Source organism: Tachyglossus aculeatus, chromosome X1, assembly GCF_015852505.1.
Source record: "Tachyglossus aculeatus isolate mTacAcu1 chromosome X1, mTacAcu1.pri, whole genome shotgun sequence".
NCBI classification, from domain to species: Eukaryota; Metazoa; Chordata; class Mammalia; order Monotremata; family Tachyglossidae; genus Tachyglossus; species Tachyglossus aculeatus.
Window position 1 is genome coordinate 115,473,151 of NC_052101.1, and position 21,013 is coordinate 115,494,163.

General features: G+C 55.6%; 1 protein-coding gene across 9 annotated transcripts in view; it reads right to left on the reverse strand.

The window, feature by feature from the left end:
* Nucleotides 1–21,013, reverse strand: part of ADGRL1 (adhesion G protein-coupled receptor L1) — a 53,736-nt gene continuing 32,723 nt past the window's right edge. For 4 of the 9 annotated variants that reach the window (XM_038772489.1, XM_038772492.1, XM_038772491.1 and 1 more), the window contains 19 exons: nucleotides 16,723–17,523; nucleotides 15,711–16,025; nucleotides 15,097–15,200; nucleotides 14,610–14,795; nucleotides 14,285–14,323; nucleotides 13,875–14,058; nucleotides 13,508–13,630; nucleotides 12,758–12,969; nucleotides 12,438–12,608; nucleotides 8,088–8,297; nucleotides 7,591–7,811; nucleotides 7,141–7,207; nucleotides 6,426–6,517; nucleotides 3,996–4,164; nucleotides 3,596–3,724; nucleotides 3,255–3,351; nucleotides 2,488–2,616; nucleotides 2,167–2,184; nucleotides 1–981 (listed from right to left, as the gene is read on the reverse strand). In XM_038772489.1, the coding sequence (XP_038628417.1) occupies nucleotides 239–981; nucleotides 2,167–2,184; nucleotides 2,488–2,616; nucleotides 3,255–3,351; nucleotides 3,596–3,724; nucleotides 3,996–4,164; nucleotides 6,426–6,517; nucleotides 7,141–7,207; nucleotides 7,591–7,811; nucleotides 8,088–8,297; nucleotides 12,438–12,608; nucleotides 12,758–12,969; nucleotides 13,508–13,630; nucleotides 13,875–14,058; nucleotides 14,285–14,323; nucleotides 14,610–14,795; nucleotides 15,097–15,200; nucleotides 15,711–16,025; nucleotides 16,723–17,523 (4,010 nt within the window). In that variant the 3' untranslated portion in view covers nucleotides 1–238. Of the gene's footprint in view, nucleotides 982–1,469; nucleotides 1,661–2,166; nucleotides 2,185–2,487; nucleotides 2,617–3,254; nucleotides 3,352–3,595; nucleotides 3,725–3,995; nucleotides 4,165–6,425; nucleotides 6,518–7,140; nucleotides 7,208–7,590; nucleotides 7,812–8,087; nucleotides 8,298–12,437; nucleotides 12,609–12,757; nucleotides 12,970–13,507; nucleotides 13,631–13,874; nucleotides 14,059–14,284; nucleotides 14,324–14,609; nucleotides 14,796–15,096; nucleotides 15,201–15,710; nucleotides 16,026–16,722; nucleotides 17,524–19,669; nucleotides 20,992–21,013 lie in introns of those variants that run through there. The other 5 variants (XM_038772494.1, XM_038772498.1, XM_038772496.1 and 2 more) reach the window with 5 other exon arrangements.

A 21,013-nucleotide genomic window follows, 5' to 3' on the forward strand; every position in this document is an offset into this window, starting at 1 on the left:
AATAGAGCTGGTGTGTATGGCCAATGGGAATCCCCTTGTCCCCTGCTGCCCAGCCCACCTCTCGGGTTCCCCTGAAAGGGGAACGACAGGGCTTGTGGGCAAGGGGTGCATCTGGAGAGGGCGGCCAGCCTCCCACTCTCCCCTTCAGTCTGCCCTCTGTCCCTCAAAGTCCTTCCCTGCCCGGGGGCCCCCTCCCCTGGGGCTAGGCTGCCCAGCCCCCCTGGGTCCGTGGGGCCCTTCAGAGGCTGGTGACCAGCTGCATCTGCCCATCCCCATCAGGCCCCGGCCCCTCCAGCCCAGGGGTGGCCAGATAGCCCTCATGGCTAGGCCGCCGTACCTGGTAATAGCCCTGCAAGGGGTTCCGGGCCACCAGGGCCGGGCGAGAGGTGTAGTAGATTTCAGGAGGGCCCGGCGGGGCAGGGGGAGGAGGGGGCAGGGCCTCACTGGGCCCCTCGGGGCTGCTGTCCGGATAGGAGGGCGAGTCCCGCAGGTTGCCCCCGCTGGCATAGAGTGAGTCCCGGCCGGGGGGTGAGGAGAGGGGCCTGCTGGCCACCCCGTCCTCAGCAGCACAGCTCTCTGACTCGTCCAGGTCGCTCTGGTACAACACCGACTGGGCCCGGGGCAGCAGCAGGGGCTCCTCTAGGGCCTTGTACAGCAGTTCGATCTCGGCCCGGTCGGCCCCACCCGGGCCCCCGGCTTCCTCCTCTCCGCTGCCACTTCCTGCGACCGGAGGCGCAGGGGGCTCAGGCTGGGGAGGGCCCTTGGCGGCCCCACCGCTCCCCCGCAGGTTGTTGTGCACCAATTCCGAGATGATCATCTTCTCAAAGGCCGCTGCGTCGGCCAGATTCCGGCCCCGGGGCGGCTCGGGGCCTCCGTCCCCCGGGGGGAAGTCACCGCTGCGAAGCGAGTAGCTGTTGTTGAAGTTGCCATTGAGTGGGAGGGTATCCATGCCACAGGCGTCTCGGCCGCCAAGTGGGTGCTCTGCAGGAGGAAGGTGGGGGGCCGGTCAGGTGGAGGAGACTTGGGAGGAGGGACGGGCGAAGAGGGCATCAGGAAGGACGTGATGGGCAGGGAGAGGGAAAGAAGTGTGCGAGTACGAGAATGCGTGAGCTTGAGAGTGCGTCATCGGGGTGAATTTGGTGGTCGGGGGTGGGGGGGGGGGGGGGCGTGTGGGCCCTAGGCAGAGCCATGATCTGTACGGAGCTCTTCCCCTCTCTCCCCGGGGCTCAGGACACCCCCTTCACTGGGGACATTAACTCCTGCTCTGAGCAGGTACTCTCCTCCAGGTTTCTGTGCCAGGCCTGGGGCAAGAGTGACAGAGTTTCCCCCCCTCCTCCCCACCCACCCCCTGCCGCCCCCACCGCCCCCAGAGCCATCCTTTCACTTCCTGTACAACTGTCCCCCTAGGTGACCCTCTTATTTCAAACTTACTTGGGCTTTTCGCCCGGCAAACACAGAGAGACATCCTGCTGCCAGCGGTGGTAGAGGGGCCATCGTGGGTGGCTCTGGGAGCCGGCAGGGAGGAGTGGAAGGAAATGCACTTTCCTCCCTGCTTGGCATGTGGGTGCTGCTCACCACAGTAGGGTCAGGCAGTCCCAGTCCCAGGCAGTCCCAGGCTGGGGGCCTGGGGACGGGGTGGGAGTAAGGGAGTAAAGTTGAGCTTGGCAAAAAAAAAAAAAAAAAAAAAAAAAAAATCAGGGATCAGGTCAGACACAGACAACTTATTAGAAGTGTGGGCCCCAGCTGGGACGGGGACTGTGTCTGATCTGATTAATCTTGTACTTACCCAGCACTTAGCAGAGTGCTTGGTACATAGTAAGTGCTTAACAAATACCATCATTAGCTACCCAAGAGGCTCGAGCCAGGCCCCGGGCTGGATAACTGTCTATTGCCAGGCCTTGTCAAACTCTTAAAATTTCAGCCTGTGCAGACCGCTAACGTATGGCGGCTTGGAGACAGCAGAGAGAGAAAGAGAAAGAGAATGGACCCAACCTCAGGCTGGGATCCCCCACTTCTGTGGAGATGAGATCATTCAACTCATATTCACTGAGGCTTCAGTATACCCCTCTGGCAACAGCAGCTCCCCCTCCGCCCTGCGCGCCTCCCTTCCCCCCGCAACTTCCTTCCCCACCCAAGCCCTGTTAACTGGGATAAGAACAGACATACTGGGCTCACGGTAGCTCCCTGCAGGTGCCGCAGTGGGAAAGAAAAGAGAGGGTTATGGTGAGAGAGGGGAGATGTGACCCAACTCCTAACCCCAGATCAACCTCCTCCACCCAACCGACTTTGAAAATCGGGCCCTAACCTCCCAACACAGGCCCACCTAGGTGCCTGCTCCCTGCCCTCTATGACACAGGCCCTCGTGCCACCCCCCAACCCTGAACTTCTCAAAGACCCAGTTCCCACCACCAGAACACGGGCCTTCCCTTCTTCCTCCCACCCAACCTTAGAGGGTAGAGGCCCTGCCCCCTCGGTGATACACGTTACCTGGAGAGTTGAAGACAGGGGGTGAAGAGGGGTTGAAACCCACGGACTCGGCAATAAGGGTGTTGTAAGGACTGGTGCCCCCACGGGGTTGTAGCACAGGATTGGTCAGCAGGTGGTTCCCCATGGTGCCTGTCAGAGAGGATGAGGTCAGAGGTCAGAGAGCACCCAGGAGGCAGGGACTGGCTAGGAGACGGAACGGCATCAGAAGATCTCTTTCATTCATTCATTCAATCGTATTTATTGAGCGCTTACTGTGTGTAGAGCACTGTACTAAGCGCTTGGGAAGTACAAGTCGGCAACATATAGAGACGGTCCCTACCCAACAACGGGCTCACAGTCTAGAAGGGGGAGACAGACAACAAAACAAAACATGTAGATAGGAGTCAAAATAGTCAGAACCAATAGAATTAAATAGACTTAAAGCTATGAAGCAGTGCGGCCTATCAATCGATCGTATTTATTAGTGGATAGACCAGGGGTCTGGGAGTCAGGGGGACTTGGGTTCTAATCCCGGCTCCACCACGTGTCTGCTGTGTGACCCTGGGCAAGTCACTTCACCTCTCTGTGCCTCTATTACCTCATCTGGAAAAGGGGGATTAAGACTGTGAGCCCCTTATGGGACATAGATGGAGTAATATTAGCTTATATCTACCCCAGTGCTTAGTACAGTGCCTGGCACGTAGTAAGTGCTTAACAAGTATGATTTTTTTAAAAAAAGAATTAGCGTTCTCCCTTCAGGTCAAGGACTGAACGGGGGAGGGTCTCACCTCGGTTCAGGGTGGGAGTACTGTTGATATCCCCAGCCATGAAGGATGACTCAGTTTGCTTCCTCACTGTATCATTCCACATCCTCCGGATCCGACTCTGAGAACAAAATCCCAGGCATGAAGGAAGGGGGCGGAGGGGAATGACATGAAGTCCTAACATGAAGGCCTTAACCCCTCCCTCCTGGGTCCTCAGCATCATCATCAAACTGCCCATTGTTTGGAGCAGGTTCAACAGATCTAGTCTTTGTCCCTGAGGCGTTTACCCTCTGCCATCGTCTCCCACACCTCGCTCGGGCTTTCCTAGAACCCTGCAACCCACCCCAGTTCCACTCCCTAGATACCTGGGTGCCTGTGTAGTAGCGGTTGTTGCTGCGCATGGCCGAAGTCTTGAGGGAGCCATGAGTGCCTCCAGGTGGGGAGCGGATGCAGCAGTAGGAGTGGCGCAGGCACTTGCTATACTCCTTGTGCACCTGAGGATGGAGGATGGTGGTGGGGAGAGGGGGAGATGGAGACCGTTAACCACAGTGAACAGCTGGATGGTTTGGGGAAGGAGGCCCTTTCCCTCGCCCAACTCATGTTCCAATCCCTCAGTATCACATCATCCTTCCCCACCAGAGACTCCAAAGCTGGAGGGAGAAGAGAGAAGCTGCTTGAGGGTGGGAATCTGGGTCACGAGATTTGGGGGGCGGCCTGAGAGGGCTGGGCAGAGCTAGGATTGAAGGAACTGGCTTCAGACCTCACCTTCTTTTGCAAGGCGCAGTGAAAGACAAAGATGAAGACCCCCTGGAAAGCATTGAAGGTGGTGAAGAGATAGGCCATGACCACTGATTCCTTGTTGATGAAGAGAAGGCCAAAGGCCCACGTGAGTCCCAGCAGGAACAGCAGTGCAATGGCACCCAGGGCCCAGGACCTGTGAGAGAGAGAGAGAGAGAGAGAGAGAGAGAGAGAGAAAGAGAGATGGGTCGGCTGCAGTTGGCCCCGCATGGCTGCCTCTGAGGAGGGCCAAGGTGAGGCAGGGAGTCCTGAGGAGACAGGCTCCGACACTATCAATTGATCGTATTTATCCAGTGCTTGTGCCGAACACTGTACTAAGCGCTTGGGAGAGTATAACATCACAGAGTCGGTTGGCACATTTCTTGTCCACAGTGAGCTAGTGGGCTAATAATAATTACGGTATTTGTTAAGCCCTTACTAGGTGCCAGGCACTGTACTAAGTGCTGGGGTGGATACAAGCAAACGGGGTTGGACACAGTCCCTTGTCCCACGTGGGGCTCACAGTCTCAATCTGCATTTTCCAGATGAGGTAACTGAGCCCAGAGAAAGTGAAGCGACTTGCCCAAAGTCACACAGCAGATGAGTGGCAGAGCCGGGATTAGAACCCATGACCTTCTGACTGCCAGGCCCGTGTTCTATCCACTCGGCCAGGCTCATTCATTACCTTCGGCTTAGTCCCAAGCCTTCCCTGACGTGGTCATCTGCTGCCCAACCCTCCAATTCCCGTACCCACTCCCATCTTCTAGACTGTGAGCCCGCTGTTGGGTAGGGCCCGTCTCTATATGTTGCCAACTTGTACTTCCCAAGCGCTTAGTACAGTGCTCTGCACACAGTAAGCGCTCAATAAATACGATTGAATGAATGAATCTTTGCCTGGGTCGGGGCCAGGCTTCTCTCTGCTCCGCAGTTCCACTTGCCACCAGCAGAGGGCAGCAGCGCCCCCAGCCAGGTCAGAGCCTGCAGAAGGGGTGAAGAGAGCGCAATAATAATAATAATAATAATAATAATGATTATGGTACTTGTTAAGCGCTTACAATGTGCCAAGCACCGTTCGAAGCACTCACTATGTGCCAAGCACTGTTCTAAGCGCTGGGGTAGATTAAAGTTAATCAGGTTGGACACAATTTCTGTCCCACACAGGGCCCTATCCATCTGTCAAATCAGGGCCCATCCAGACTTGGTCCCCCAACCCGGGCACCCGCTGAACAGTTAGTGGACATGGGCGAGCCCGGAAATGGTTCCAGGCCTCATAATAATAATAATGATGGCATTTGTTAAGCGCTTACTATGTGCAAAGCACTGTTCTAAGTGCTGGAGGGGGGGGGTACAAGGTGATCAGGTTGTCCCACGTGGGGCTCACAGTCTTAATCCCTATTTTACAGATGAGGTAACTGAGGCACAGAGAAGTTAAGTGACTTGCCCAAGGTCACACAGCTGACAATTGGTGGAGCTGGGATCTGTGAGTGGTGCCACCGTGAGTGTAGTGTATTGCTGGAGCAAAGAGTCACTCATATAGAGCGGCATTTTCGCACCTGGGGCTCCCTCCCGATTCATTCATTCATTCAATCAATCAATCATTCAATCGTATCTATTGAGCGCTTACTGTGTGCAGAGCACTGTAATAATAATAGTAATAATAATGGCATTTATTAAGCGCTTACTATGTGCAAAGCACTGTTCTAAGTGCTGGGGGGGGATACAAGGTGATCAGGTTGTCCCACGTGGGGCTCACAGTCTTAATCCCCATTTTACAGATGAGGTAACTGAGGCTCAGAGAAGTTAAGTGACTTGCCCAAAGTCACACAACAGACGTGGTGGAGCCGGGAATAGAACCCATGACCTCTGGCTCCCAAGCCCGGGCTCTTTCCACTGAACCACGCTGCTTCCCAGCATGTACTAAGTGTACTGTACTAAGCGCTTGGGAAGTACAAGTTGGCAACATATAGAGACGGTCCCTACCGAACAACGGGCTCACAGTCTAGAAGATCCTCTCCATACCCTCCCCTGACCCAGTGCCAAACGACACAGACAGACAGGACTGCAGGGAATGCAGAAGAGGGGAGTCGGGGTGGATGCCTGAGCCCGGCCCCTAACCGGCTGGGTTTGGCTCTGCGCCGGCCCGACAGGGTCCCACGGTCAGCCACAGCTCCTTCGGGCTGGGACCTGAGGCGCCGTAGGTGGAGGGTGGGTCAGGCCGGGCCTTGGGGAGTAATAATAATAATGATGGCATTTATTAAGCACTTACTATGTGCAAAGCACTGTTCATTCAATCACTGTTCACTGTTTCTGTTCACTGGCATTTATTAAGCGCTTACTATGTGCAAAGCACTGTTCATTCATTCAATCTTCTAAGCACTGGAGTACGGGAAGAGGGGGCGGAGGCGCAGGGCCACTCACTTGATGTTGTCCAGGCGGCTGGAGTCGGGCTTGAGCACGGACGAGCTGCGGATCATCTTGTGCAGCGTCACCATAAGGAACACCAGATTTACCTGTGGGGTCACGGTGGGAGAGAGGAGGGAGGTGCAGGGGTGAGCCAAGGGCTCTCCAACCCCAGGGCCTTGGCGGGGGCCAGCCTAAGGATTTCTGGAGCGTCTACTGCGTGCAGAGCACTGTGCTAGGCACTCAGGGAAAACACCAAGGAAGTATGAGAGGTGATCCCTGCCCTCTAGGAGCTTACACTCTAACAGGGGAGGACAGTAGACAGAGTGATGGTTCTTCGACAGGAGTGAGAAGAGAGATAGAAAGAATCGACACAGGTGAATAATGGAAGTCATAAGGAATGAACAAAGGAATAAACAGAGATAGACAGATGCATGAGTGCTGAGGAAGCTGATGGGATAGCATGACCAGGAAGGTGGGGGAAGAGCCCTCACAAAGTACCCTGTCTCCAAAACTTGGATGTGACCGGTTGGAAGGTTCTCTGCCTTGATTTTCCCAGGTGGGGAAGGAAGCCAGAACGTGGGGTTCTGCCCCCCGACTTGGATGTGGATTTGGAGCAAGCTCCTCTCTCGCCTCGATTTCCCCTTCCAGGGGTGGCTGAGGCTGTTTGGCGGCCATCCTGGGTCAGGGGTGCCTGATGGGTTTGGGGGACTCTTTGGCCCCCCCCACTCACCACAATGACAAAGGAGACGGGCCCGATGAAGCTCCAAATGAAGTAGTTATCCACGCGGAGCCAGCAGCTGCCGGAGAGAGGGGGGAGGGGAGGAGCTTCCATCGGCCCCCTAGGGACCCCTAGAGCTCCCACCCAGCCCCCAGAGATCTCCATTCCTGCCCGCTCAAGATCGGGGGGCTGAAAACCCTCGTTTTATTCCCCGGGAAGGAAGGGCCAACCCGCCCAGGCACCTGGATCCTACCTCCAGGAGGGAGGTTATGGCCACAGGGTGGAGGGGCCTGGGGGGGGTCACCAAGTTCCAGGTAGGAGGAGCTCAGGCTCCTGGATCCTTCTGGTTGACCCTGCCCAAAGTGGGGTGTTGCCTGGGGCACGGGGGGCCTGGAAGGGTGATGCTGGGGAGCTGGAGGAGAAGGGGATGCTCTACTGGATGTGACGGGGGGAGGGACTCACGCCTTTTCGGTGCCGTAGCTGCGGTAGTCGATGGCGGCAGCGATGCCCACGACCAGGGCAGGGAAGCAGTAACCACCCAAGTAGTAGTACTTGGTGCGGGAGTATTCGCTCTCAAACACCTCCACCAGCAGTAAGTAGAGGTGCACGCCCTCCAGACAGAGCCACGAGAAGGCCGCCAGGAAGAAATAATGCAGCAAGCCGGCAAAGATGGGGCAGGCAATCTGAGGGCATGGGGGCAAAGGTGTGAGGAGGAGGGTGACCCTCCTGGGCATCTCTCCCAGTTTCCTTTCCACCGGCTTCCTCGGGCAAACCCTCCAGGCCAGCACTCCCCACCCGCCCCACTCTATGCCCCAGCCGGGTCTGGCCGACTGGGTCCGGGCACTTTGCCTTTCCCTCCGACTTCCCTCCCAGCCTTGCACCTGGGTACCACGGGCAGCCAGCTTGTGCCCTCCCCCCCACCCCCGGGGGTTCCCTTAGGCCCCTCGGGTCCAGCTCACCTCATACTGGGTCTTGTCAATGCCAACGAGGAAGAGCAGCTCGGCCAGGAAGAGGTTGATGCAGAGGTTCTTGTGGATGGTGTTACGGTCAGTTTGCAGCCCCCGCAAAAAGCAGAAGGTGGAAATGCAGATGGCCAAGCAGACCAGCGAGATCACGATGCCGACCCAGGTGATGACCGACAGCAGCAGCTCATTGATCCGGCCCTGGTACTGGAGGAGGCACAAGGAAAACCTGGCTCGGTCCCTCCTGGGCTCATCTTTGGGGCCCGTCCCTCAGGTGAGCTCCCTCTGGGCACTACCACAGCGCCAGCGTGGTGGATACTTCATGGGGTGGGGGCGTGATGGCCTCCACTATCTTCCCCCACCCCTCCTGACCCAGGATTCACTTCCCCACCCCATCTTCCTGTGCTCTGGTAGGTGACCAGTTCCTTCCGTGGGGTTGATGAGGGGAGGGCACCGTGGAATGAGGGTGACCATCACGCCAGTGCCCTGATCGTCCTTGGACCCCTTCTGATGTTCACAGGTTTGGTCAATTGGATTTATTATGCTCCCACGGTGGGCGCTACCCAGGTGAAGTCACCAAAAGATTGGCATAGTCCAACCCATGCTCCTCTGGGCTGGGCCTAGGCATTTCTGGGCTGGCTGCACCTTCTCTAGAGCGGCAGGACAGGAGGGCCCTTTTGTGCTCCTGGGCATGCCACTCTGGTTGCAAATGCAGTGGGTGCCACTCCTCAAGGTAGTTCTGTGGCCCCCAACTTCCCTGTTGGGCACCCCAACTATTTTCATCTTGGCCTGGCTATATGCTGTGGGGCCGTGACTCCTCCCTGACTGTGATAAGGAAATGATGTCATCTCCTCCAAGAGGCCTTCCCAGACTAAGCCACTCCTTTCCACCTCTCCCACTCTTTTCTGCATCGCCCTGACTTGCTTCATTGGTTCTTCCCCCCTCCCATCCCCACAGCACTTATGTACATATCTGTAATTTATTTATTTGTATTGATGTCTGTCACTGCCCCCCCCACCACCCGGTGAACTGTAAGCTCGTTGTGGGGAGGGAATGTGTTTGTTTATTGTTGTATCATACTCTTCCAAGCACTTAATACAGTGCTCTGCACACAGTAAGTGCTCAGTAAATATGACTGAATGAATGAAAGAATGAATGGATCTCAGGGACTTCTTAGTTATGGTATTTCTTAAGTGCTTACTATGTGGCAGGCACTGTACTAAGCGCTGGGACTGTCTTGGGACTGTCGGTTCATGTATCCCTTTTTGGGGGTAGACTCTGCTGCTCTCATCTCTCTAGGGGACCGCTCTACTCCCCCATCTGCTTTCTCTCTTGCCTTTTTGGGAGCTCTCTCTTCGCTCTTTTGTCTGAAGTGACCATATTTTCAAGAGTTCAAAGGAGGCCTCCAGGGGACAGGGTATGAGAAAAAGGCAGGAAAGGGAAACAGGCAAAGGAAATCCAAGAGAATAAGAGAGAGAGAAACCCAGACAGGCCCACTCAGATAACCAACGACAAACCCAACTAGACACCCGAAAGGACATCCAGAAGGCAGTGACTCCGTTCCCACCAACATGAAGAGGTGAAAGATTGCACAGTCTCCACTGTGACCACCCCTCCCACCTTGGGCAAGGAAGTCTCAAACTGAGCCCCTCCATCCTGCAGCCTGGCAGAAGGCCACAGAACTGGGGTGGGAGGGAATATCGCTTTCAGCTGAGGTAGCTGAATTTATTTATTTTTGTTAATGTCTGTCTCCCCCTCTAGACCACGAGCTCACTGTGGGCAGGGAATGTGTCTGTTGTTGTATTGTACTCTCCCAAGCACTTAGTACATCCGCCAAACTAGCTCTCTTCCTCCCTTAAGCCCTAAGAGCTCACCTCCAGGAGGCCTTCCTAGACTGAGCTCCCTTTTTCCTCTCCTCCTCCCTATCCCCCCCCGCCCTACCTCCTTCCCCTCCCCACAGCACTTGTATATATTTGTACAGATTTATTACTCTACTTATTTTACTTGTACATATTTACTAGGAGAAGCAGCATGGCTCAGTGGAAAGAGCCCGGGCTTTGGAGTCAGAGGTCATGGGTTCAAATCCCTGCTCCGCCACATGTCTGCTGTGTGACCTTGGGCAAGTAACTTAACTTCTCTGAGCCTCAGTTACCGCATCTGTAAAATGGGGATTACGACCATGATCCCCACGTGGGACAACCTGATCACCTTGTATTCCCCCCAGCGCTTAGAACAGTGCTTTGCACACAGTAAGCGCTTAACAAATGCCATCATTATTATTATTATTACTATTCTTTTAATTTTGTTAATGATGTGCATATAGCTAAAATTCTATTTATTCTGACGATTTTGACACCTGTCTACATGTTTTGTTTTGTTGTCTGTCTCCCCCTTCTAGACCATTGTTGGGCAAGGACCGTCTCTATATGTTGCCGACTTGTACTTCCCAAGCACTTAGCACAGTGCTCTGCACACAGTAAGCGCTCAATAAATAATATTGAATGAATGAATGAATGCAGTGCTTTGCACACAGTAAGTGCTCAATAAGGTTGAATGAATGAATGAATGAAAAGGTGGTGGGGTGTCTGGGGATGTACATAATAATTACAGATATTATGTCCACATCTGTAATTGATTTATTTAGATTAATGTCTATTTCCCACTTTAGACTATAAGCTCGTTGTGGGCAGGGAATGTGTCTGTTATACTGTACTCTCTCAAGCGCTTAGTACAGTGCTCTGCACTCAGTAAGTGCTCAAAAAATAGGACTGACCGACTGGGGAGCCAGAGGCATCGGAGCAGAGTGGAGCAGCGGCAGCAGGAGGTAAGTTAACCCCACCAGCAGAGCACAGCTGCCTCCAGGCTCCACTCCGGGCTAGTTTCTGCTGCTGCAAGTGTCTGGATGGCTCACATGTCTTTTTGAGTGTTGTTTCCTCTTGACCCTCTCTCTTCAGCAGCAGCTGACACGCTCCTTGCCTGGGCCGGAGCCTCTTGAGGTGGAAGGAGAGCTGGGGCCATCGTGCAGGTTTGCTTCCCACCCTCTTGAAGAGTGGGGGTGGAGGGGGGGAGACCCCCTTCTCCCCTGGCCCTGCCCCCTAAGCACGTTCCTAGCCTCAGGCTGCAGAGAAGGGAGCTGTAGTTGAGAGGACTCTGGGTATGCGTTGGGGGGTGTCCTGAGGGGTTGATGTTGAGGGGTCTAGACTCTAAGCTGGGCAGTGCTACCATCTCTTTTGTATTCTACTCTCTTAAGCACTCAGTACACAGCTCTGCACAGTAAGCGCTCATCTGTAAAATGGAGATTTAAGACTGTGAGACCCATGTGGGACAGGGAAGTGTCCAATGTCCACCAAACAAAAAAAATTCCCCCCACCCCCTTCAAAGCCCTACTGAAAGTTCACCTCCTTCAGCAGGCCTTCCCAGACTAATCCCCCCTTTTCATCAGCTCCCCCCGCCACCCCACATTCCCCTGACTCGCTCCCTTTACCCAACAGCACTTGCATATATATTTACATATCTATAACTCTACTGATATTAATGCCTGTTTTATTTGTTCAGATGTGTATACATATCTCTGATTCTAGTTATTTATACTGATGCTACTGATGCCTGTTTACTTGTTTGTGATGTCTGTCTCCCCCCTTCTAGACTGTAAGCCCGTTGTGGGCAGGGATCGTCTCTCTTTGTTGCTGAATTATACTTTCCAAGAGCTTAGTACAGTGCTCTGCACACAGTAAGCGCTCAATAAATACGATTGAATGAATGAATGAATGAATGAAAAGCGCTCAATAAATACCATTGATGATGATGATGAAGGGGGATGGGGTAAAGGGAGAATAAGGCCAAATGGTGCGAGGAAAGTGGATGGGAACAAAGATCCCAGAGCTCAGTGGCTTCAGGTTTTATCTAAGCACTTAGTACAGTGCTATGCACACAGTAAGTGCTCAGTAAATATCACTGATTGATTGACTATCCATCTCTCTGTTTTCCCCTCTGTCTCTGTCCGTCTCCCTCCTTCCTTTCCAGCATTTTTCCTCCCTGCCTGCTGGAGTCTGTTTTGCTGTGTCTAATGAGGCACATAGCCTCTTTAAGAACAAATACTTAACTCCTTTTTTATCATATCATTCCCGTTTCTTTACTTTCCAGTTACTATTTAATCTTTAAAGTGTACTAATCTAGATTTGGCCACTATCACTATCTGAAATCTTCACACCCTAACAACCCCCCTCCTCTGTCCTCACCACTGCAAGCCTGCTACTTGTCCTCGGGCTCACAAAACGACAACAGTTGACCCCCAGAGGTCCACAGAATCCCTGCTCCCAAGAAGCTTAAGCCCTAAAAGGAACTTACAATCTCGCGGTGTGCCATGAGCACAGCGAAATTGGTGAGGTGGCTGCAGGCGCAGGTGGTGTGGGTCTTGTTGGAGTCGACCAGCCGGCAGCCTTGGGTCGACCAGTAGCCGAGCATGGAGCGCTCTGAGTAATTCCAGAAGGAGCAGTTGGCATTGAAGTGGTTCTTGGCCTGCAGAAGTGGGGTTGGGAGGGGCATCAGAGGTTGGGGCTTCCAACCCACCACCTCTCTTGCCTCTGGCTGGGGGAGGGGTAGAGGCAGGACAGAGGGACCTCGAGTGTGGGAGGGGGACTCTGAGGAAGATGGGGAGCGGGCCTCACCTCGAGATGGGCGACGGTGAAGATGACCGGGTCCATGAGGAAGACACGGCTGGACTCCTTGTTGATTGACGCTGCGATGACTTGCGAGTTTACCACCAGGGAGGTGCCGCTTGCCCCTGCTCCTGCCTCACCCCCCAGTTTCACGGTGGCATTCTCCGTGGAAAGGAAAAGGCCCAGATTGTTGTAGAGAACGAAGACCACCTTCACCACTCCTGGAGGAGAGGAGGAAAGTGAGGGCATCAGGAAAGTGGGAGCAACCCCCAGGGGAGCCCTTAGATAATAATAATAATGACGATGATGATGATGGTATTTGTTAAGCGCTTACTATGTGCCAAGCATTGTTCTAAGTGCTGGGGTAGCCACAAGGTAATCAGGTTGTCCCACATGGGGCTCACAGTCTTAATCCCCATTTTACAGATGAGGGAACTGAGGCCCAGAGAAGTTAAGTCACTTGCCCAAAGTCACACAGCAGACAAGTGGCGGGAGCTGGGATTAGAACCCATAACTTGACTCCCAAGCCCATGCTCTTTCCACTTAAGACACCCCCCGCCCCCCCCCACGCCTTCTCACCCCTCTGACTCACATCTGACCAGGGACAAAACCCCGGCATCCTGTTCCCCAGCTCTTCTCTGCAGAGGAGGACCACTGCCTCTCCCGCCAGTCTATGCTCTTCCCCCCGGGACCCGGCCGCCCCAGCTGCCAGCGGCAGTGCCACTTCCCCTCCCGCCACCCCCAGCTCCAGCGCCTGACCGTTGCGGCTGTTTTGCTTGATGGTGTTGGCGGAGAGCTGGATGGAGTTCTCGCTGGGGTACTCCTGGGGGAACACCAGCTCTTGCACCTGGCCCTCTGTGTTCAGCACCGTCACCTCCAGCACTGCAGAGCGGGGAGCCACACAATGTCATCTGAGCACGTCGCTCCCACCTCCCCTCCACCTGGCCCATGCCCTTGTGTGTCCTTAGTTCCCCAGATATGCCCCCGGATCCCAGAATGTTTTCCCGAATGCCTGGAAATGTTCGGGGGCGGTGAGGTGGGGGTTGCCTAGTCTCCCAGCGTGTCCCTATATACCTGGGCTTGTCCCCCAGTCCCCATGGCCTGGGCATGACATCAGGGCACTCACCCACATTCTGCTTGGCGGCCAAGAAGCGGGCGGGCTCCTTGACGTTGTCTGCCAGCAGGAAGGCCCCTTCCTCGAGAATGTCCAGCAGCATGGTGGCTGTGTGCACCTGCTCTGTGGTGTTCATATCTTTCCAGGACTCCAACGCCTCGGGCCGCAGCAGGTTGTCCACCGTCTCCACCACCGCCTGGGGAGGGAGGTGTGGATATCGATCGGGTCCCCTTTGCTCATCTCTTTCCCAGGTCCTCCAGCGGCCCATCCACCCTCTGAGACTTCCTGGAGTTCCCTGAGCCAAATCCATTTTCACCTCGGCCACAGGGGCCCACAGGGGATGGGGATTGGAAAGGCCTCTTTATGCGCTTTGTCCCTGTTTTAGGGATGTTTAGATCCCCAGCCTGTGAGTGCCGCCTCACCTTGATGTAGTCCTTGCAGGTCTTCTCCCGCTTGTGCATCTGAGGGGGCGGAAGCCGGGAAAGGGGTGGGAGAAGAAGAGGTCAGATCCAACCCACGGGAAAGGCTGTCCAAGCCCCCTGCCCAGACTCCCTCAAAGCTCAGTCCCTCTCCCAAGGGAGCTTGGGAGAGTTGCAGGCATCCTGCCTTCCAGAATTCTCCAACACACCCAGGATGCTCCCAAGCCTCGTTGCTCAGAGACCTCAGGGGGGCCCTTCTCTCAGGCCCTGACTCTGCGCCTGCCATCTTCCCCCATTCCGGCCTCGGGTCCCTGAGCCTGGGTCTCACCTTGTTGTAATTCTTGCCAGCTGACTCGCGTTCGATGGGCCGCAGAGCCTGGAGCTGGGCATCCAGGATGTCCAGCAGCTGTTCCATCAGTTTGACAGAGGAAGAAACGTCACCTGCATAGATTGGGCCTCGCGTGTGGCGGGCCAGCTCGCTGGCTATGTTGGCTGCATTCTCCCCACTCTTGATCTGCCAAAGACAGGGACCCCAACCGGCTCTGTCGGGGCCATTCCATCTCCCACCCACCTCCCCTCCACCACAACTGGGATCCACCTCCAAATCCTACCAGGCAGAGTAGGGTGGCCTAAGAGTCTTTCTTCCCCTCCCCCATCACCGGTTTGGTTTCCCTCCCAAGTCCCTTCTCCCTCCCAAGATCCTGGAGCCCCTACTATTCCTGCTGGTCCCTGATAGGCCTCATTCCTGCACCCCAGCTCTTGCCAAAGGAAATCAGGGACTCCTGGAGTTGAGTAAGAGGGACCGCAGCTGGTACCTTTTGGGCCACCTGGTTGACCCAGGGGGAGGTGCAGTTGCTGAGATCGGGGCCCCGAGGGTTCCAGAGGCCCAGAGCCGGCAGACACTGGAAGGAGGCGATTCCTGCAGGGTCAGATGGACAGCGATAGACGGGATGGTAGGAGAGAAGGACAGAGGGCCAGAGGAGGAGATGGATGGCCCGATGGAAAAGAGAAGGGGGGGGGGGGTCGAGACAGGAGGAGTTGGGACAGGTGGGTCGGAATATTGAATATTGAGAGAGAGGGCCGAGTAAGTAGCGATGGGAGGGGGAGGGGTGGACAGAGAAGGGAGAGTGGGATAAACAGACACAGAGACAGAGTCAAAAAGGAGACAATTAAATGATCATTTTGCCCCCTGCCTCCCATTAAGCCCCAGTCTTCACCGACCCTCTACTCTCCCCCCGCCCCCCTACTGGGGAGGTCCCTGCTTGGATCTGAGGCCAGAGGATATTTGCCTGTTCCCCTGTTTCCCCCAAAGGGTAGAAGTGAGGTTAGAGTGAGCCAGGAGTCACCCGGGGAAGTTAGGAATGGAACCCAGATGCCCAGACTTCCTGCTCTCCTACTGTGTGGACCCCACCATAAACAAGCGCCTCACCTCTTGTCCCCTTGGGACAGGGCCTCTCCACCAGAATACCCTGCTGCGTGGCTGGCCACAGCACGCGCCGGACCTCTTTGGGCTCACAAAAAAGCTCTGGGGAGGCGTGGAGGTTGGGAGCCGGGGGCCGGCGGGTACTGGGGGCTGGAGCTGTGGCAGGCGGCAGGTCGGGCCCCAGCTGGTTGATGGCGCCCACAGGGTGGGTGGTGAGGGGCGCCCGGCGCAGTGGGGTGGTAGCAGCGGGCGAGGCTGTGCTGGTAAGCGGGGTCGGGCGAGCTGTGGTGGTGGTGCTGAGCGGGGGTGAAGTTGCTGGGCCTACACCGGAACGGGAGGAGAAATCATAAGCACTGCCCTTCCTTTAATCTCCAGGAGTTCCCTCTCAACCACCTCCTCAGAATTCCCCCTCATTTCACAGAGAGAGGGAGAAAGCGATAGCAACAGGACCCAGTCAACTGACCTCCCCTCCCCTCCCAACTCCTAAAGCCCAGCCTGAACCATTGGGGGACACCTCTTCCCCATAGCTTCTGGCTTTTCCCCATGCTACGTAAGTCCCAGTCCCCCCGGCCTCCCCGGCACACTATTGGTACCAAGTATCCCTGACCAGATCCCAGCCCCCAGCGGGACCTCCAGCTGGGGCCACAGAGTAGGGTTAAGAGCACTGTTAGCCACTCTGAAGTCAGAGAAGGAGTTACAGTGGAAAAGATGCCTTTAATCTGAGATCACAGGTAACCCTGACCCTCCCTGAGGTTGGGGGATTGCGGGGGAGCTGGGGGAATCAGAATGGAAGTCTGAACAGGAGTCAGCTCTCTTGAACCACCCTGTGGTTGGGGAGGAAAAGCCAAGGCAGGGGCAGAAACAAAACAAAGCTTAGCTTCCCTGAGGTCCAGAGAGAGGTCAACTGTCACCCTCACCTACCCAGGGGACAAGGGAAGAATTGGTCACTTTTACCCACCCTGTGGGGGTACGGAGTGTAGAGGTGGTTAGGGAAGGGAAGGTCAAAGGGCACCCTCACCTGCACTGGGGTCAGGTGGCCCGAACTCCAGCCCGTAGCGCACCACGAAGTAGTTGTTCCAGACGTACAACTGGTTGTCACGGGGGTTGTAGTCGACGGAAGACACGAACTGGTAGGGGTTGGGGAAGGCCAGGCCCACGGGCTCCTCCCTGTTAGCGTTGGTGTTGAAGGCATAGTCCACCCTGTTGCCGGCCGCCTCACTGTCATCGTCCACGTAGACAGAGCGTAGAACATAGAGCACGCCACACACCATGAAGGCATTGGAGGCCGAACGCTTGTCATAGCCCGTCTCCCAGGTGCCCTCAAAGCGCAGAGTGTAGGGGTTAAGCTGGCTCACCACCAGCCGCCCGTTGTTGCCCTCTGTGGCATAGATCACCCACAGCCCATTCTCGTCCACTGCCAGGTCGATGTCCGTCTTGCCCCCCCAGCGGTAGGGTGAGGTGTCGTGGTAATTGGCGGTATTGATGACCGTCTCTCCACTCTTGATGCGGGTCCGCAGGTCGTATTTGACAATGTTGCGCGTCCTCTCCTTGTTGTAGAAGACGGCGCCGTCGTACACCACGAAACCTGTGCCATCCACCCGGTTGGGCAGCCGATAGGTGGTGGTGTGGCGGGCAGCCACGTAGTCCTCCCAGGAGGCGTACTCGGTCAGCGTGTCCGTGCGGTACGGGATCCAGGGCATGACATAGATGCGGTCACCAGCCTGCAGAGGGTCCTTGCACCAGGCCCCAGACTGGTGTTCTGACTCATGGGTGGACGTGGCCTCCAGTACCTTCTGCAGGGTCCCAGGGCACACAAAGACTGGGCCAGGGGCAGGCGGGGAGGGCAGCAGAGGGGAGAAGAGAAAGAGAGAGAAAGGGAGAGAGACAGAGAGAGAGAGAGAGGGATTGGTCACAGGAGGCCAGGAATGGGAGTCAGAATCTCCCCTCCTGTGGCTGCAGTCACGGTTGCTTGACAGGGCTGGTTATGAGGGAAGGTTTTTGGGCCTCCCCCTCCTCCCTTACTGTCTGCTTTACTTTAAAGGTCACCCCTAGAGGCTGTGAGCCACAAAAATCAAGACAGGGTTAGAATTTTTTTTGGCAGGGTGTTAGGGGAGAGACCTAAGAATGGAAGTGGACGAGTATGAGGCCCACAGAAGCCTGCCCCCAATTTCCCAAGGGAACTGCAGGCCTCACTGACTAACAGAGGAGGGAAAACAGGAAAGGAGGCAGGAAGTCTGAGCCTCTTCCCTTGCTCATGACTAAAGAAGCAGCGTGGTCTAGTGGAAAGAGCACAGGCCTGGGAATCAGAGGACCTGGGTTCTAATTCCGACTCTGCTACATGTCCACTGTATGACTTTGGGCAAGTCACTTAACTTCTCTGGGCCTCAGTTACTCCAACTGTAAAATGGAGATTCAATCCTACTCCCTTCTACTAAGACTGTGAGCCCCATGTGGGACAGGGACTGTGTCCAACCTGATTAACTCGCATCTACCCCCAGTGTTTAGAACAGTGCTTGGCACACAGTAAGCACTTAAGCACCATAATCACTTATTATTATTTATGAAAATTCTCCAAGGGTTGCCTTGGGCTGACACCAGAAGGAGATGAGAAAATCCCCTTTTCTGTCTCACTCCAGGGTATTTTGCTGCTTTCTGGAATTCCTGCCACCCTGCTCCCCATGGGGAAGACGCGCAGTGAGAGGCCTAGGACTAAACAAAGAAGCCACTGGTGGGGGTGCTCAGAGGAAGGCGTCAAGTTTCTGTTTCACTAGGGATGGCGCCTAGACTCGCAGCACATCTCCGATAATGAGGGGAAAGAGAGGGGCAGCTTCCTCCACACCCAGGGTGGTTAGCCTTTCCTTTCATCAGTGATGGTGTCTGGATTTCTCCCACACCAACAGTGAAGACAAGACTTACTCCACAACACTGGCAGCACCTAAGCTCCCATCCTGTTTAGTGATCATTTCTCGGGAAACAGAGTAGCCTAGTGGACAAAGCCCAGGCCTGAGAGGCAGAGGACGTGGGTTCTAATCCCAGCTCCACCACTTGGCTGCTGGGTAACCTTGGGCAGGTCACTTAACTTCTCTGGGCCTCAGTTACCTCATCTGTAAAATGGGGATAAAATACCTGTTCTCCCTCCCACTTGGACTGTGGGCCCTGTGTAGGATAGGACTGTGTCCGATCTGATTATCGGCCCCAGTGCTTAGTACAGTGCTTGGCATACAGTAAGCGCTTAACAGATACCACAATCATTATCAGTGTCGTACTTCCACACCCAGTGCCTGGCGGGGGGTGGGTGCGGGAAGGTGGCCAAAGCAGGTTTTGTGTGCGTGTGTGTGTGTGTGCGCATGTGTGTGTGTGTGTGTGTGTGTGTGTGTGTGTGTGTGTGTGTGTGTTGGAGGTTGTCGGATCACAGCCTGGAAAGAAAGCCAGGACCAGCTGCCTCTGCACTGAATCCCCTTCTAGTCTTCTCCCCTCATTCCAAGACCCCACAAAATCTGGGAGGTGAAAAGGCTTCACCCTGCCCTTACCCTGGGACCTTTCTGGTGGGGTCATTACAGCCAGGATTGATTCAGCAACAAACACTGACAGTTGTGCACACGGTGGGAAGAGGGGGTGAGGGACATCGAAGGGGAGGGGGGAGCCCCGGGGACTTGGGGAGGGCAGAGTTGCACGGCGGCGAAGAGAGACAAGGAAGGGGAGGGGAAGGCGCCAATCCAGGGTCCAAAGTGCGCTGGAGAAAGCCTGGGAAGAAAGAGTTAATGCTGGCAGAGAGAAAGAGAGAGGCCGGCGCCCAGACATAGGATGAGCAGAGAATTCACTCCAGGGCCCGGGGTTCACTGGGTGTAGTAACAGGTCCAGCCAAAGGTGGGAGGTCGGGGGTGGGGGGTCGGGAACCAGAATCTACAGTTAAGGCATAACCCACCCAAACCGCCTCCCCCACCCCCACCCGCTTCCGGATTTACCTGCGACCATCCCCGGCGGGAAGAGGAATCAAGGCAGCGCTGGTGTCAGGAAGGTGGGGGGCCCCGTCCCCACCCCCCCCATTCCCTGAAAAGAGGAAAACCTCAACTGCATCTCTGTGCCTGGCTGGAACAAGTTCTGCCCTGTCCTCCCCATTTCCCTCTCCCCCAGAAAGATGGCATCATCTGTCTCCTTTCCCCCAAGGGAAGTGTCTGATTTCCTGAAAGGCTCTTCTAGCTTCCCCCTCATACAATGACAGGGGTCTAGTCTTCCCCCACCCCGGCCATTCAATGGAGGTGTCTAAATCCCCCTCAAACAATAGCGATGTCTAATCCGCATCTCCCCAAATGAATGGCAGTACTAGCTTCTTCATCTACAATGGCAGGATCCAGGGTCCCCTTGTGCAGCGGTAGGGTCAAGACTCCTCCCAGTAGAAAGGTAGCATCTTAGACGGTCTGCCCCCAACTTACTGGTGGGATCTAGTCTTCCCACCCCGCTTACAGTGTTGGTGGCTGCTTTAGTCTTGACCCTTGGGAGTGGGGAGTCTAGCCACCAGGGGACTGAGTGGCTTTGAGTGGCCTCCACCCTCCCCAGATTCTTGCCCTGCCTGACACCAGGGAGAGGAGAGAGGAGGTGGGAGGGGCCCTGGGGAGTCTGCAATGAATTCTCTGCTCTCGCCCAGTCTGTTATAGAAGCAGCAGCTGTCCCAGAGGGAGAGCCCCAGTCTCAGCCTAGCCTCAGATCAGAGGAGGCAACCTGGATGAGGGCCCGGCCAGTTCCCTCAAGCAGCTTGAGCCCTGGCCCCACTCCCAAGCTGGAGGCTTCCAGGCTCCTCTATTGAGTTCTTGGGTCAGACACACACACACGCACTTGGAGCACCTAGGGAGGCCCCCTGAGGGGAGGGAAGGGGGGAACCCTGCCCCCTGGATCCCCCTGACGGTTTCTGGAAAACTGTTAGCTGGGGAGTGGGGTGGGGAGCGAGAGAGGTCTCAAAGAACTTGCGGCCAGAAGATCCCTCATTGCAGCGAGACGGGGAGATGGAGACATAGACATAGAGCTGGGGAAGTTACCCAGGATGTCTACTCCCTGTTTCCTGAGCTCCACCTACAGGCCCCATTCCCCTCCCTGAGCTGAAGATCCCTCTGAGGACACCAGGCCTCTTCCCTCGAATCCAGCCTGGCCTGGGAGAGCAGAGGGGTGTCTACTATGGCTCTAGGGTCAGACTCTTCCATCGCTCTTTTTTGCTGACGGTGCCCAATTCAGCCGTTCACCCATCCTCTGCTTTCTTCCCTCTACCCAGGTTCAGCTCCTGGGCAGACCCCTGCTCCACCCACTTTGCCACTGAC